The 14863-nt window shown below is 40.7% G+C and overlaps 5 protein-coding genes across 5 annotated transcripts; 2 read left to right on the forward strand and 3 right to left on the reverse strand.

Moving 5' to 3' along the window:
* Nucleotides 1–124: 124 nt before the first annotated feature.
* Tsp_05036 (conserved hypothetical protein) lies at nucleotides 125–424 on the reverse strand. Its single transcript, XM_003369582.1, has one exon. It carries the CDS (start codon nucleotides 422–424, stop codon nucleotides 125–127), a length of 300 nt encoding a protein of 99 aa, XP_003369630.1.
* An 897-nt stretch (nucleotides 425–1321) lies between these two features.
* Tsp_05037 (zinc knuckle protein) lies at nucleotides 1322–5994 on the forward strand. The gene is made up of 3 exons (XM_003369583.1): nucleotides 1322–4807; nucleotides 5629–5790; nucleotides 5842–5994. Exons 1-3 carry the CDS (start codon nucleotides 1322–1324, stop codon nucleotides 5992–5994), a joined length of 3801 nt encoding a protein of 1266 aa, XP_003369631.1.
* Nucleotides 5995–6719: 725 nt separating this feature from the next.
* Tsp_05038 (putative pyroglutamyl-peptidase 1) lies at nucleotides 6720–8070 on the reverse strand. Its single transcript, XM_003369584.1, has 4 exons — nucleotides 7996–8070; nucleotides 7480–7644; nucleotides 7311–7419; nucleotides 6720–7087 (listed from the first exon to the last, which is right to left on the reverse strand). Exons 1-4 carry the CDS (start codon nucleotides 8068–8070, stop codon nucleotides 6720–6722), a joined length of 717 nt encoding a protein of 238 aa, XP_003369632.1.
* A 1976-nt stretch (nucleotides 8071–10046) lies between these two features.
* Tsp_05039 (conserved hypothetical protein) lies at nucleotides 10047–11312 on the forward strand. Its single transcript, XM_003369585.1, has 5 exons — nucleotides 10047–10149; nucleotides 10386–10432; nucleotides 10815–11037; nucleotides 11105–11183; nucleotides 11264–11312. Exons 1-5 carry the CDS (start codon nucleotides 10047–10049, stop codon nucleotides 11310–11312), a joined length of 501 nt encoding a protein of 166 aa, XP_003369633.1.
* Nucleotides 11313–11595: 283 nt separating this feature from the next.
* On the reverse strand, nucleotides 11596–13217 carry Tsp_05040 (putative N-acetylglucosamine-6-phosphate deacetylase). Its single transcript, XM_003369586.1, has 9 exons — nucleotides 13201–13217; nucleotides 13006–13169; nucleotides 12842–12951; nucleotides 12698–12755; nucleotides 12402–12617; nucleotides 12238–12350; nucleotides 12068–12203; nucleotides 11882–12011; nucleotides 11596–11821 (listed from the first exon to the last, which is right to left on the reverse strand). The coding sequence occupies exons 1-9, from the start codon at nucleotides 13215–13217 to the stop codon at nucleotides 11596–11598; spliced, it is 1170 nt and encodes a 389-aa protein (XP_003369634.1).
* Between the last annotated feature and the right edge of the window lie 1646 nt (nucleotides 13218–14863).

Below are 14863 nucleotides of genomic sequence, written 5' to 3' on the forward strand. Positions count from 1 at the left end.
GCCGCAACTGAGCAACACGTTTGGATCCCAGCAGAGAGAAAGAGGCGTGAGGATCCATGCTGCGGGCAGCCGAAGCGCAGAAGGCACAGGTGCCCGGGTTGCCGATGCGCAACGACCAGCCTATTCACACGAGGACACCCACGTTGGGAGCAAGTTTGGTACTGCCTTCAGCGGCTGATGGACACATGGGGGTGTCATCGAAGGACGAAGTGTCACCACGGCACGCTACCGCCTTGCTGGAAGCGAGAAGCGAGGAAGCCGGGCCATCGACGAACACCCCGACGTGGAATCGTAAGGAGAACAGTTGGCGAGTGCACCGCAAGCCTGGAGCAGTGGCGGAACCGTCCTGCCGGCTCGAGGAAATAGACGCGCGGTCAAAAACCAATAAGAAAATGCGGTGAAAAGTGGGACCGAACTGGACCATCCCAAAAAATCGTTTTTTGCCAAGCATTTTGTTCCGAACGGAACAACACCGACCTAGTCGGTGTGACCTGGCCTGGGGCTGGTGGCCAGAAGTCGCGGGTAGGACGAAGACAATACCCGCATACCGTCGGCCAGATCGTTATCTCGGCATCGGCCGGCCCCGTCCGGGGTCAGATAGACCCCCTGTGCAGACATTGATGGATGACCGTTGCGTGCTAGACAATGGCTGTTTACGACATTGCGTCAGTTGCGTGTCAACAAAGTACTTGAAGAAGCCGCCAGATGGACGGGCACGCCCAAAAGACCATCGCGAGGTCAAAGAGCCGAAAGCATAATAGCTTGATCGGAAGCCGATGGTAATTTAGATCGGCGCCATAGATAGCCAGCTCACCCGCTGTGAGCGAGCCGCCCATTGGCGGTCTGAGCGAGCCACCCGCCGGGGCCGTCGGCCCGAGCTATATATATCCGGCTACGAGCGAGCATCGCGAAGTATTATCCGTGAAGTGGTCGTAGCCAGTCGAACTCATTGTAGTTTGAGTAATCAACGATTTCACGTACTATTGTTCGTCCTGTTATATATTGACTCTCTGTTCGCTGCTGTCGACGGAGTGCGTTCCTCTGATTGTCTATAGCCGAATAAACGAACGTATATTCGTTGTGTGTTCCGATCTGCTTGCATCCTACCCGACGCGATCGTCTTCTTGACTACCCAGTATCTGGTTGGCCAAGAAGAATCTACATTATACAGTCCACTCTCATTTGCCCGACGATCGAACGTCCGGCAAATTGTACCTGAGCATCGCGAGCGTACAGAACCCTCCTACGGTTCTTACATTTTGGTCCTCCGAGCCGGAGTCGACAAGCATCGCCCAACGGATATTCGTAATACCCGAGAGGAATGGCCGCAGCAGCAAAAGCATTGTCCAGGAAGCTCGCCGCTAACAAGGCCCGATTGGACCGTCTCCTGACGGAACTGGAAGAGCTCAATATCGACGCGGTCGATGACAACTTGCTGGGTGGCCAGCTGGAGTTGACGGAGACTCTCTTCCGTGAGACGGACGCACTTCAAGCGGAGTCGGAGCAAGACCTGGAGGCCGGAGAGCGAAACGCCGCAATTGAAGACTGGGCGAAGAGCCGGAGGCGTTTTTTGGAAGCCAGGGCGCGAGCTCAAGGCCGGTTGCGGCCGAAACAGGACAATGGACCGTCGTGCGGCAACAGCGGAAACTTTCGACAAACTGCCGCCTCAGCCAGAATCGGGAATCTGCCGGAACTCACGCTCCCGCAGTTCGATGGGGAAGTACTGGAGTTCCCCACGTTTTGGGCGCAGTTTGAGGCAAGCGTCCACGCGAATGCCGAGCTGGACGACGCCACGAAGTTCGCCTATCTGTTGTCGAATACGACCGGGCGAGCTCGGGGTGCCATTGATGGCATCCCCATTACAGCTGCCAACTATCCGCAAGCGGTGGGCATCCTACAGAAGCGATTTGGTCGGCCAAAGATTGTGGCTCGCGCGCACCTCCTGGCCTTGTGGAAGGCCCCGGAGTGCCGCGAGATGACAAGACGGGGCATCCAGACCTTGGTGGACGAAATCACCAAGCAGCTGAGGTGTCTTGCAGCGATGGGTAAAGACCCCCACGCCGGCGAGCTTCCGTGGAGCGAGGCCCTGATGCCTGGGCTGAAGGAGAAGTTCCCCCGCAAGCTGCAAAGGGCCTGGGACTTAAAGGTCGGATCTGGGACCGAGTCCGAAGACAACTTGGAGAACTTCCTGGAGTTCGCCCAACTGCAAGCGGACTCGCTGTCCCCGCCAGACGAGTTCACCCCCGAAGCATCCAGCCAAGGAGAGAGGAGCGAAGTGACCCGGAAGGATTCAAATAGCGCCGAGAGAAAAAGGCAAGACCGGGTCACATCATCTGCCGCAGCGTTGGTGGCCACCGTTCAACGAGTCTGCCCGTTCTGTGAGGGCGACCACGATGCAACGGGTTGCCAGCGATTTTTGGACGCCGAATACTCGGCCCGAATGAGCATGTCCCGAGAAAAGGGCGTTTGCTACAAGTGCCTAAAGAGCGGCCATCGGGCGAGAGAATGCCGAACGGGTCCCCCATGCGGAGTGGACGGATGTCGCCAGCCACATCACCAGCTCCTGCATCCGCCGGCCACGAGGGAACCTCCCCGGTCATCGGGGCCCGACCAATCCCACCAGAGCCTTCTGGCCACTCGAAGCACCCCGAGGGGAGGCCTCCAGACCATCCGTGCCCGCGCCTACGGGCCGGACGGAAACCAAGTGGTGGTGAATTGCCTCTTCGACACGGGGTCTCAAGTCTCCTTCATCCGAAAGGACGTTGCCAAGGTCCTCGGGCTCACGGGGCCCCACGAGCGTTGTCGTTTCACGACTCTGGGCGGTCGTGTGGGGCCGGTGCGCCGATGGAGGAGAGTAGAATTTCGGCTTGGAGCAGTTGAAAGCTCAGGCCGACCATTGACAAGCACCCTGATGATGGCGCTTGCGATCCCTCAGGTTTGTGGCAAGGTCCAACCAGTGCCGGGTGAGCGCTCTGATGGAGCCCCGGCAGAGACCAAAACCGGGATGGGACGGCGGCGGGGAACGCCGCTAATGATCGATGTCTTGATCGGCATCGACTACTATTATGAATTCTTCACCGGCCGCATGCAAAGAAGAGCGACCGGCGGTCCAGTAGCGCTGGAGACGCTACTCGGCTGGGTAGTCTGTGGAAGAACCAGCCCTGGACGGACCACGGAAGTAGAATCCTTCCCGACGAATCCTGAGAACTCCGCCAATATGTTGTTGCGGAAAAATGGGGAGTTCGATGAAGTGGAAATCCTCCCAGAAGAAGACGTTCCGGAAAAGAACAAGGAGGCTCGGAAGGAGCGCGAGCATGCCTCGACCTCTGGCGCAGAGAAGTGTCGGGTCAGCCTCCCGCGACGCTCAGGTCAACGAGGCCTCCCCAACGCTGTCAAACGGACCGGACGCCAGCTCGCTATTGTGGAGCGAGGCTCAAAGGTGCGCCGCAGCGAACCCCTCTACCATGTGGCTGCAGAGAGGCAGAATTCAGGGAAGGAGCGGGCAAAACCGACACCTGAGACGGGTCCGCTGAGGCGGATTTCACTTCCTACGCCCCACTCCGGTACAGAAGTTGGTAACCCAGCGACCAAAGGAAGCCGTGATGAAGCTCGGAAGAAGTGGGCAACAAAAAACCCCTGTCGGCTGGGTCCCGAATGGTCAGCCGAGCCACCACAAGCCCGGCAGCGTAGTCCTAACGACTCTAGACGGACGTCACGGTCGCCGCAAGGGGGGAAGAGCCCCCAAGGACAGGCAACATTGACGGCGACGATGAACGACGCCGCCGCGGGACCCCGGCATTCACCGATCGAGGGGAATGCGGCGGGGACGTTGCGAATCCGCGGGTGCCGTCAGCGCTTCGTGAGGCGTCAATCGGGGAAAGGCGGGCACGGAGACGCCGCGCTGGCTGAAAGGGAACTGCACCAGATTGAAGCAACCCAGAAGCAGCTGGTGGGAAAAGAGATGACGCCGGTATCCATGAGTCACTCAGCAGTGCCGCGAGGGAGGCACGTGTGGACAGAAACACCGATCTGTCACAGGCACTGGGGAACGCTGCCCCCAGAGGCATATCATCCGCCAGCCGCAACTGAGCAACACGTTTGGATCCCAGCAGAGCGAAAGAGGCGTGAGGATCCATGCTGCGGGCAGCCGAAGCGCAGAAGGCACAGGTGCCCGGGTTGCCGATGCGCAACGACCAGCCTATTCACACGAGGACACCCACGTTGGGAGCAAGTTTGGTACTGCCTTCAGCGGCTGATGGACACATGGTGGTGTCATCGAAGGACGAAGTGTCACCACGGCACGCTACCGCCTTGCTGGAAGCGGAGAAGCGAGGAAGCCGGGCCATCGACGAACACCCCGACGTGGAATCGTAAGGAGAACAGTTGGCGAGTGCACCGCAAGCCTGGAGCAGTGGCGGAACCGTCCACCGGCCGCGAGGAAGTTGACGGGATGTGCAGATGCCCTCCCGAGAAATCGGGCGAGGTAAGTGATAGGAGACTGACTCTCCCATCCGGGGGGAGGATGTTCCGAACGGAACAACACCGACCTAGTCGGTGTGACCTGGCCTGGGGCTGGTGGCCAGAAGTCGCGGGTAGGACGAAGACAATACCCGCATACCGTCGGCCAGATCGTTATCTCGGCATCGGCCGGCCCCGTCCGGGGTCAGATAGACCCCCTGTGCAGACATTGATGGATGACCGTTGCGTGCTAGACAATGGCTGTTTACGACATTGCGTCAGTTGCGTGTCAACAAAGTACTTGAAGAAGCCGCCAGATGGACGGGCACGCCCAAAAGACCATCGCGAGGTCAAAGAGCCGAAAGCATAATAGCTTGATCGGAAGCCGATGGTAATTTAGATCGGCGCCATAGATAGCCAGCTCACCCGCTGTGAGCGAGCCGCCCATTGGCGGTCTGAGCGAGCCACCCGCCGGGGCCGTCGGCCCGAGCTATATATATCCGGCTACGAGCGAGCATCGCGAAGTATTATCCGTGAAGTGGTCGTAGCCAGTCGAACTCATTGTAGTTTGAGTAATCAACGATTTCACGTACTATTGTTCGTCCTGTTATATATTGACTCTCTGTTCGCTGCTGTCGACGGAGTGCGTTCCTCTGATTGTCTATAGCCGAATAAACGAACGTATATTCGTTGTGTGTTCCGATCTGCTTGCATCCTACCCGACGCGATCGTCTTCTTGACTACCCAGTATCTGGTTGGCCAAGAAGAATCTACATTATACAGTCCACTCTCATTTGCCCGACGATCGAACGTCCGGCAAATTGTACCTGAGCATCGCGAGCGTACAGAACCCTCCTACGGTTCTTACACATTTCATTAGTGCAACTAAAGTTGCAAATATTGTGATATGCAGTTATTAACAAAAATTGATCAGCAAAACGCTTTTTATATTTTAATACACAAAGAAATCAAGAATCAAAATAAAAAAATGTTTTTAACAAAAATCATCCTACATTACAGTATTAGTAGTAAACTTTATTTTCTAAAAATATACGGTACGTACTTAGTGCTAGTTGAATTGAAAACTGACAAAGAAGTACATATTTTTGATGTATAATGATTAAGTTTTTCATAATTATACATTGTTGAATCATTTTCTGTTTGTTTTAGTTTAATTTGGTTAAAATGATGATTACATGTATTCAAGCATCCGTGCGATTGCTTAATCCATTTGAAGTTCGTTTAATTTGTATCGCCACTAGTGGAACAGCACTTGCAAATCGTCATTGGAATCCGAAGTTTAAAAAGCTTCGGGGTGAAAAATTTTTGAAGGTAAGAGTGAAGAGAGTAATTTTTCAGTATTTACATTGTATAAACATGCAGGTTGCTTTGCCTGATTACGACAAAATTCGAGAAAGGGAAGAAATGAGCATAAAAGATTTGCGAATTGAACTTAAAAAGTTAGGTATACAGCCACATCGACCTTGGCGGGAAAGACCCATTCACATATCCTCCAGTGGTATGTTAGCGAAGTAGCTGTTAAAGTATTTTGCGTGCTTTTCTGAATTGTTGTGTGTATGTAATATAAATTTTAAATTTTAGGGACAATTTTTGATGAGTTTGTTCCTGACGAAAATGAAAACAAAGTTTCATTACTTGTCAAAGGGAAAGGCAGTCGACTGGTTGATTCATCCAAGCATGTTTGGCGCAATAGTCGTGCGGGAAAGAAAATTCGAAGTTACGACGCAGATTTTGATCCAGTTATTTTTATCGACGAAGCTTTGAAAATTTATTTAGATGCGCATTCTGCTTTGCAGAATCGAGATTCCGATCGGTTGCACGAATTGGTTACAGAATATGCTTATCCAGTAAAGTAAAATTTATTTTTTAATTAACAAATTTTCCACTTTCAAATTCATATTTAGGAAATGTGGGAGGAATTAAATTTGAAATCGTTACGATGGCAGTTTGTGGAATCTGTTGAACCAGCTCGTGTGGTACAGATGCGCACATCAAGCGTTATGCAAGAAGATAATATTTTTGCACAAGTTACTGTCCGGATGCATACAAAACAGGTGAATCTTGAATTGAATTGATTGTATCTTTGTAAAAATAATTTTATTAGTTTAATTAATTTTTTTATTTATTAACATATCTTTTATTTCAAATAACTCTGATAATTCAGAAATAATATATATATATATATATATGTATATGTTTAAAGAAAGCAGTTTCAAAATTTAGAAGTTGGCAATTTATGATCAATTCGGTCGACTGTATATGGGAAATGAAACTGTACCTCGAGATGTGTTGGAATATATTGTATATGAAAAGCATTTGAGTAATTTGTACGGAAAATGGCGTTTGCATGGCAAAATTCGGCCTTCTTGGCTTTCAGCGAAAGATAATGTGCTGCCTACTTTTGTCAAGCCATCAGTTTGTCCAAATGCAACGCAGGAAATAGATGTACAATTAGAAGAGCAAAACATTATTTCTGTTGAATGATTTAGTGGAAGCTGGAATAGTGAACTTAAGACAACAGAAAAGGAAATAGAGCTGAACAAAAACTGAATTGTGCATGAAAATGGGATTGAAAAATTGTTGCATTCGTTGTTTTCTTTATAATTCGCTGCAAATGATTTAAATTTATTTTTACAATGAAATTTCATTTCATCATCTATTTGCCAACTGATTTAATCTTGCATTTTTTATAATGTACTTTGATGTGTGAAATTTCAAGTGATAACAGCTTTAAAATCAATTCGTGTTTATTTGTTTAAAAAATTTCTACGTGCATTCGCATATCATGCTGCATAAATAAAATCACATTCAATGTTTTGTTTGATAAATACATTTCAGAGTGCCAACTCTGTCACTATTTGCTGTCAAGAAGCATTCAATATCTTCGTATTTCCTCGTAGAAACTGTGCATTCTTTTGAATACACTTTATCTATTGATATCTATAAAATGTGTGCATTTATTAGATAAACATTTAAATTAACACAATCTATTTTGCAAACTTGTTGTGACACTGCACAAGTTGTTTCTTTGGCATGAATTGTTATACTGACAATGTCTTCGCCAGCAGCGGTTGAACTATCCACAGAAACAACTTTTCGAAAATTTTGATCGGGTTTTTTCAAATCTGATGCATAAATTGTTTGTTTTGCATATTGCAAAATATCCTACATGATTATAATATTTGAAAAATTTCATTTTTCAATGTTTCAAAATTCAAATATGATGACTTCCATCTTATTTCTTTAAAACTTCGTCAACTTTTGAAATCCATTTATTAAGAACACATTTATTGTTGATAAATAATTAATATTGAATTATTTCATTAAGTGTTTTTTAAGCAAACAAACCTTTTATTCTGTGATTTATTTCAGAAATAAAATGAATACATTTTGTGTATTAAAATGCTTGTAAACTTGGTACCGTAAATTCTCAGGGAATTCAAAATTAACTTTATTATCACTGACTTTTTTAAATCTTGTGGGTCAATAAGTGACAAAGAAAATGCAGCTTCTTACCAACTCTCCATGAATATTAATAATCGCAATAGTGCATATCAAAAATGAAATAATAACTAGATTCGAAGCGGACATTTTGTGCTGTCAATTCAAGAGACTTATAATTCTGTTCTTTTAAAACATTGTATATATACTGATACCTACCTATATGTGCATATTAGTGCATGATTGTTTATACATATTACGTTTTACTTTTTTGTATTATATTAGCAAATAGTGAAATTAAATAAATATTTTCAATTTAAGCATTAAGTATCAAAAAAAATAATTTTTCAAGTATATTTATTTTTAAAGATAAAAGAAGGTATTTTGACAACAATCATTCATCACAGTTTTAATCATAATTTGCTACCATGATAATAAATTTATTGAAAATTTATTTATTTCAAAGTTACTATTATATTATTTACTTGTCTACTTTGCTACTACGTTTTGGTGAATTCAAATAGAAAATTTTAATTAATAATCATGCAGATACTTATATTATGATATGCTTCTTTTCAACACCACGTATACGCATTAATCTTAAACAAACACATCATTGTACGATTCAATATTTTCAAATTGAATAAAATAAAACGTCGTAACTTTGAACAAATAATGATGATAAATTTCAAAGACGAAAAAAATTTTCTTCATACATCTGTTTATGCAAACAAAAAGAACCATATTCATGGTTCTACAATAAACAACTTTTCTTTTAACATGCATAGAATATGCTTTTCTTATTCTTTCAGTCAATAATTTTTATAAACGAGAGCAAAAAATAATTTTCAGTAATCTTTTCAAAAGTAAGTCTTAGATCTGCAACTTCTAATCATCTGATTTTGTGAATAATAATGTTAAAATACAATTCTTATTGCGTTTTTTGTAAGTTGAACATAAAGATAGGTAGCGGCATTGAAAATTTATATTTTTAATTTTTTAATTCATTTTACATAGTTATTTGTGATGCTTAATATATAAGAAAAATTTTCAATTTATTTTCAAAAGTGGGCACTTTTTCTACATTAGCAGTAATGCCATTTCACTAAGTGAGCAAAATTCAAAATTCATTTGAAGTACATAGGTAAAGCAGGTTTATCAATGCAAATGCATCTATGCATATACGCACACATAATTCAAAATAAATGCATTTACATTTATCTTTCCATGCCAATGTTAAAGCAGTGTTAAATATTCAAGAAATAATCTTCAAAAATATAAATAAAAAACATTATTTTTCATTTCATTGATGATACTAGTGGTATATTTTTGTGTTTTTGCGACAATCATTTTTAACAAGCTTTTATAAAAATGGGAGAAGTTAAAAGTTCGTTAGAAAAGCTAAAACTAAGCTTTCTAACAAAGTTTTGCTTTAACCGTTTATGGCGATGTTAATGCATTCTGTAGCAAAACAAGTTATTAAGCATTCATGTTCTGACATAATCAAGTCTCTACTACATTTATCTATTATTCGCTTCCTAACATACATGTATGTATGCGCAACTGCGCTTTGTGTCAGGCAGATGATTTATAGCAATGCACTGCAATCTATAAATCAGACGTGTATCCATATCGGCAATACATTACACATTTGCATGTTCAAATAAAGAATCTGCTAATAAACATATCTGTTTCATTAATATTTTTCTGCTTTGTTTATTTAGAATTTACTAGTAAATGCTGAAGATTAAAAGACCGGATATTCAAATTTCTATTTTCCATAAATTGCAGCTGCTTTACAGCTTCTTTTGCTTATGCTGTAGTTTCTATGGATAATTAATCCGACACAGATACAAGCATATTTTATACATAGACATGATCGTCGAGAGCACGCACATGCTCACCAAAACACGACTCATCTGATCGTCCTTTCTGGGTACCTCTATACAAATCTGCGACGCTATGGCTATTGTAGACAGTCGAGTGAAAGGGTTGATTGTGACATTTGACAGTGGCTGCCGCGCCAGCTACATACTTTCATCAGCACCATTTTGTGATTGCGTGACCACCAGCTGACCGCAGTTACTTTACTTTGATTGGCATCGTCCGTGTAAGCTGCGCGACAGATGCTCGGATTAGTAGACCCTGAAATTACGATAATGCGCCGTTTACCTGTAGTTTGTAAACAACCGTGCTTGACTGCTAACGTTCAAGTAGTGGTAGACTCAGGTATTAAAACACATTGAAAGCAATCGCTTGAATCGCTAAACTCATAGATGGAACCATTTTGATTCAGGCATGCATACATCAATAAAAAATGAGGACACAAATAAATACTGAAATAATAAACGCAAGAAGCTATTACACAAGGCAATTCTGTCAGATCAGTCGTTTCATCTCCATATATGTCCACATCCTTGACTTTTTCATGACAGTTACCTCACTTGTGCTTTCATGACTCTTAGAAGGGGGGGATACTACACAGGATGCCCCATTTGTTGCCAGAGCAACAGTTTGACTTTTTAAGCTGAGACAAAACGCTGTCTGATTGACTCAGTTCCCATCATTGGGTTCAGAGGTCAACCAGAAATCTTTTATCCCTTGATATTTGAGTTACCTGCAGAATTTTTAAAATTAACGAGTAAAAGTCATGCAAAATTTTCTGATCTAAAATGACAGATAAATTATTTTGTTAATTTTCCTTCAGACTTGCAATGAGTGCAACTTGCTTGTTTTTTGTTTGAACTTGATTGTCAAATACTACTGTAGTTCATTTTGTAACAAAAGTTTTAATTTAGTTTTGAGTTGTTGCTGGAATGTCTGTATAATAATTTTTCACTTTATTTTGGCTTTATATGCGTTTTGAGCGTAAATCTTTGTGTTTTTATTTGTAGATGTCTGCTGAAGATTCTAACAAAGGAGAGGATAAACCTGTTGACAGTAATTCTACAAGTGAAGAAATAGAGATGAGAATAAAAAATAACATGACAGACCCTGCCACTTTCCCAGCCCATTGGGAGCAACTAACTACACCTCCTCTTTATGTTCAAGAACTTTATAAAGATGAGGATATTCCTACAGACAATGAAGAAGACTTTGAAGAAATACTTGATGACGGTTTAAAAGTTTTTGGTCTTCAGTATTGTTAAAAGTTTATTTTAAAACATCTTTAAGTTAATTTCAGAATGGGAAACCGAATGTGATAATGAGAAAAATGAGCAGTTAGATTTAGAAGAATTATGGGATGGTTTATGGGAAGCCCGGTTGGAGGAAGATGATTTTCACGCTTCGCTGAAGTACTGTAACTGTATGCTTTTTTTCAAATTATAAATTACATTTTTAGAAAGGAGTTGAAAATTGTTGAGGATGCTAAAGAAGACTCTGAGCAGTGAAAACGTAGTAAAACATTATTGAATTTGAATTGTTCATTTTGAGAATACTGTATTGTATGTGAATATTCTTCACTTTAAGTTCAATTATTTTCAAATGTACTCTTTTAATTACAATGAAATTGAATTAATTTGAATAATATTAGTGACTTCATAATTTATTTGATGAATACAATCAACCAAAAATATTTTAGATTCTATACTTCATTTTAGGAAGATAAAAATGATCATTGTAAAATTAAAAGGCAGATTCTTTCTTCCTTAATTACCTCTTCTTTCTAAATTTTTATACGCTTTGCCATACTTTTTTTCCTTTTATGTATGTTGCTTTGATTTTCAAATCATCATCAAGTAAAATAAAATCAGCAATGGAATTGTACACAAGAGAACCCATTTGATCAGATATGCCTAAAAACTGTGAAGGATGCAGTGTAGCACAGTTCAAAGCAGTATGTGCTTCGCAACATGTAAATTGTTTCATACGGCGTACACAACTGTCCAGACTTATAACACTAAATTGTATGATAAACAGTTTTAAGTGGTAAATCAAAAACAAATAATGATTGGATTACCTCCCAGCTAAAGTTTGAGTTCCAGTAATTACAGCTCTGTGACCTTTTACTGTTAGTTTTGAATCTCCAAGCTGATGTTCACCGTCAGGAAGACCCATCGCCGAAACAGCATCTGTGATGAGCATAAGACCTGAAGATATTGCAAAAGCTGAAACACTATGTTTTATAAATAGTAAATCATCTTACCAGTTGGATGGACCTGATGTGCAATTCTCAAAGCAACTGGATCACTATGCACGCCATCAGCTATAAATCCATAAAATACACGATTTTTTTCATTTGATGCCAAAATACCAAGTAATCCTGGATCTCTATGATGAAACTGTAATTTAAAGTGTCAATGAACAAGAAATCACCTGGCAGTCATCAAGTAACGTAACTGCTTTCATTGCGTTAAACAAATGCGTTATGCCGGTCGCACCAGCACGTATTGCTTCTAAACTGCACGCCAACGAAGCTTCAGAATGACCTAAAATTGAAAATATCCCCCAAAATAATCTTTAACAATATACATATATACCAAGGGAAACTTTGATGCCTAAGTTGGTTAACCATTTAATCACTTCCATTGAATTTGGTAACTCTGGAGCGATAGTAACAATGCGTACATTACGCAAATCAGTACCAAATACATTTTCAAAACTTTTAATTCCTTCAGGAAAGCCGTCCATTAAATATTCAGATAAATGAGCACCACGCTTTTCTTTATTTATGAAAGGACCTTCCAAGTGAAGTCCTATAAAAAATATCTCTAATAGAATTCGATTTTCAGATACAGTTTCCTACAACTGCTATGATTGAAAAAATCTGAAATACCAAGAATAGCAGCTGCATCATTTATTTCGAAAACATTCATTCGATATGCTTCAATAACCTATAAATTTACAACGCCTTGTCTGATGTATCTGATGTTTTAGACAAAAATTCAACTTTTTGATAGAAGCTCGGTGCGCAGCTAACTAGCGTTGGGCAGAAGGCCGTGACCCCATTAGCTAGTAATGCTTTAGCCAACCGATTCAATTGTAAAGCCATATCTTCGCAATTTCCACTCAGATTGATTCCATAGCCACCTGAAAACAAATGTTTAAATTACAAATACATGTTGATTTGTTTTAACACAATACCATTAATTTGAATATCAATAAATCCTGGTGACAAAATAAGATTTTCACAATCGAATACATATTTTGCTTCAGTTTTGTCGTTGTAAAAATGTTTCTGTGGATCGACAACTAAACCGTTCTGTATCCAGAGATCATCATTCAATAAATTACCATTCCTAAGAAGTCTGCAGTTTTTATAGCACACCAAATCGGTACTTTGCAACTCTGGACATTCTGAATACCAAAACATGGTCCTGAATTAAGCTTAAAAGTATTAAATAACTAGTAACCAATGCAAACAATAAATTTCTGTATATATTTATAAAAATGCGATAATCAAATTACGCACAGAAGTTAATAATGTAGGTGTCTATATCTTTTTTGTAAATTTCAAACGTTCACTAATTTATCACGTCAGGTTTAGCGCCAGAATGCCATAAAAACAACATAATCAAAACATTTCAACATTTAATGTCATAAAAATTAATATTAAACAAATAAATAACTAGACAAAAAACTATAAACATATATATTAAAATTAGACTTGCAATATTTGTACACAGTCTATATTAATAAACAAGACCCAAAATTTCATCAACTTTATTGTTTCCCAGTTTTTATGCTCTGGAATTAAAAAATTAAAACATATCATGTGATACTACTTTTAATTTGCAAACAATAAATGAAAAATCACGTTTTTCACGCATAATACAAGTAATGGTTAAATATATTAACAACAAAACAATACACTTCTGCCATAAACGGCGTCACACTTCATATCTTTTTCAAAAGCATGCATCAAATGAAGCAGTTTTAAACGCACTTTTTTTACAATTTTTGATATCGTTAGCTGCAAGGCAACAAGCAAAATTGTTCATTTAATGAAACCTATCAAAATATACGTAACAATAAGCATGCAAATCCAAATTACAGCCAATAAACTAAGTACAGTTGTGGTCTAGTCCATAAATATATTTGGATCGAAGATTTCATTTCTGCTTTACAGTAAACAAACAAAAACTGCACACATAAACTAGAAAATACGTAATAAAGCATGATACTCACCACAGATCAAATTAAACAGTTTTCGCGGTCTCAAATTTCGATCCGATGTTCATTCAAGAGTGGTTGCAAAAGCAAAAACTGATATCACTAAACAAACAAACAACATAAAACACGTTAAAATACAAATAAAGAAACAAATACCATACGAAAACAAAAATAAATTAAAATATTATTTAAACCATACTTTAAAACATTTCCTTATTTTGAAAGTGCACAAAAACAACAACTTACATTAGACTTCCTTTTACAAGATACATTATTAAAAACAAAATGCAAACAAACGCAAAAAGAAACACAAAAAATAAAAACAAAAATTAAATCCAGAGAAACTCAAAAATTTAAGGATGAAACAGCTGACGTAAATAAAAAGCATTTCTTGAATTTACAAAACAAAAACACATTATAGTATGCACATTTGATCTTGATTTTCCTTTGGTTACTGCCACATGATGGCAATAATGCTAAATTTAAAATGACAGTTTAGAGTTGAGGTAGGCAAACGTTTTGTACCTTCGATCTCCTATGGTTTTCCTTGACGCCTTATCAACCCCCTATGGATTCCTCATCGACCCCCAAGCTCAACAAATAAACATTATTAATAATAAATTTCTTTACTATAAGGAATCATTTATCCTTATCACAATTACTCATTCTCTATCAAATTTATTTCACCTTTACGTTCAATTATCCTTTCTTCAATTTGTGTATCTGCTTCTACAATGGCCGTAATCATGTGGATTGAAGGTACTTGATAATTTTCTATTTAACTATTATGATATTTTTTATTTAACTGCTTTGCATCGTTAATATGAAG

This window comes from Trichinella spiralis (assembly GCF_000181795.1).
Source record: "Trichinella spiralis strain ISS 195 chromosome Unknown Scfld1557, whole genome shotgun sequence".
Lineage (NCBI taxonomy): Eukaryota > Metazoa > Nematoda > Enoplea > Trichinellida > Trichinellidae > Trichinella > Trichinella spiralis.

Coding starts and splice junctions, on each gene's coding strand:
- Tsp_05037 (XM_003369583.1), top strand. CDS start 1,322: ATGGCCGCAGCAGCAAAAGCATTGTCCAGGAAGCTCGCCGCTAACAAG. Junction 4,808..5,628: donor GCCCAAAAGACCATCGCGAG/GTCAAAGAGCCG, acceptor TGTTTGTTTTAG/TTTAATTTGGTTAAAATGAT. Junction 5,791..5,841: donor GGGGTGAAAAATTTTTGAAG/GTAAGAGTGAAG, acceptor ATAAACATGCAG/GTTGCTTTGCCTGATTACGA.
- Tsp_05036 (XM_003369582.1), bottom strand. CDS start 424: ATGGTCCAGTTCGGTCCCACTTTTCACCGCATTTTCTTATTGGTTTTT.
- Tsp_05040 (XM_003369586.1), bottom strand. Junction 12,952..13,005: donor TATTGATATTCAAATTAATG/GTATTGTGTTAA, acceptor ATTTGTTTTCAG/GTGGCTATGGAATCAATCTG. Junction 12,012..12,067: donor ACATCAGGTCCATCCAACTG/GTAAGATGATTT, acceptor CAATATCTTCAG/GTCTTATGCTCATCACAGAT.
- Tsp_05039 (XM_003369585.1), top strand. CDS start 10,047: ATGCTCGGATTAGTAGACCCTGAAATTACGATAATGCGCCGTTTACCT. Junction 10,150..10,385: donor TCAAGTAGTGGTAGACTCAG/GTATTAAAACAC, acceptor CATGACTCTTAG/AAGGGGGGGATACTACACAG. Junction 10,433..10,814: donor CATTTGTTGCCAGAGCAACA/GTTTGACTTTTT, acceptor TTTTATTTGTAG/ATGTCTGCTGAAGATTCTAA.
- Tsp_05038 (XM_003369584.1), bottom strand. CDS start 8,070: ATGTCCGCTTCGAATCTAGTTATTATTTCATTTTTGATATGCACTATT. Junction 7,645..7,995: donor TTAATATTCATGGAGAGTTG/GTAAGAAGCTGC, acceptor ATAATCATGTAG/GATATTTTGCAATATGCAAA. Junction 7,088..7,310: donor CAGAGTTGGCACTCTGAAAT/GTATTTATCAAA, acceptor AATCATTTGCAG/CGAATTATAAAGAAAACAAC.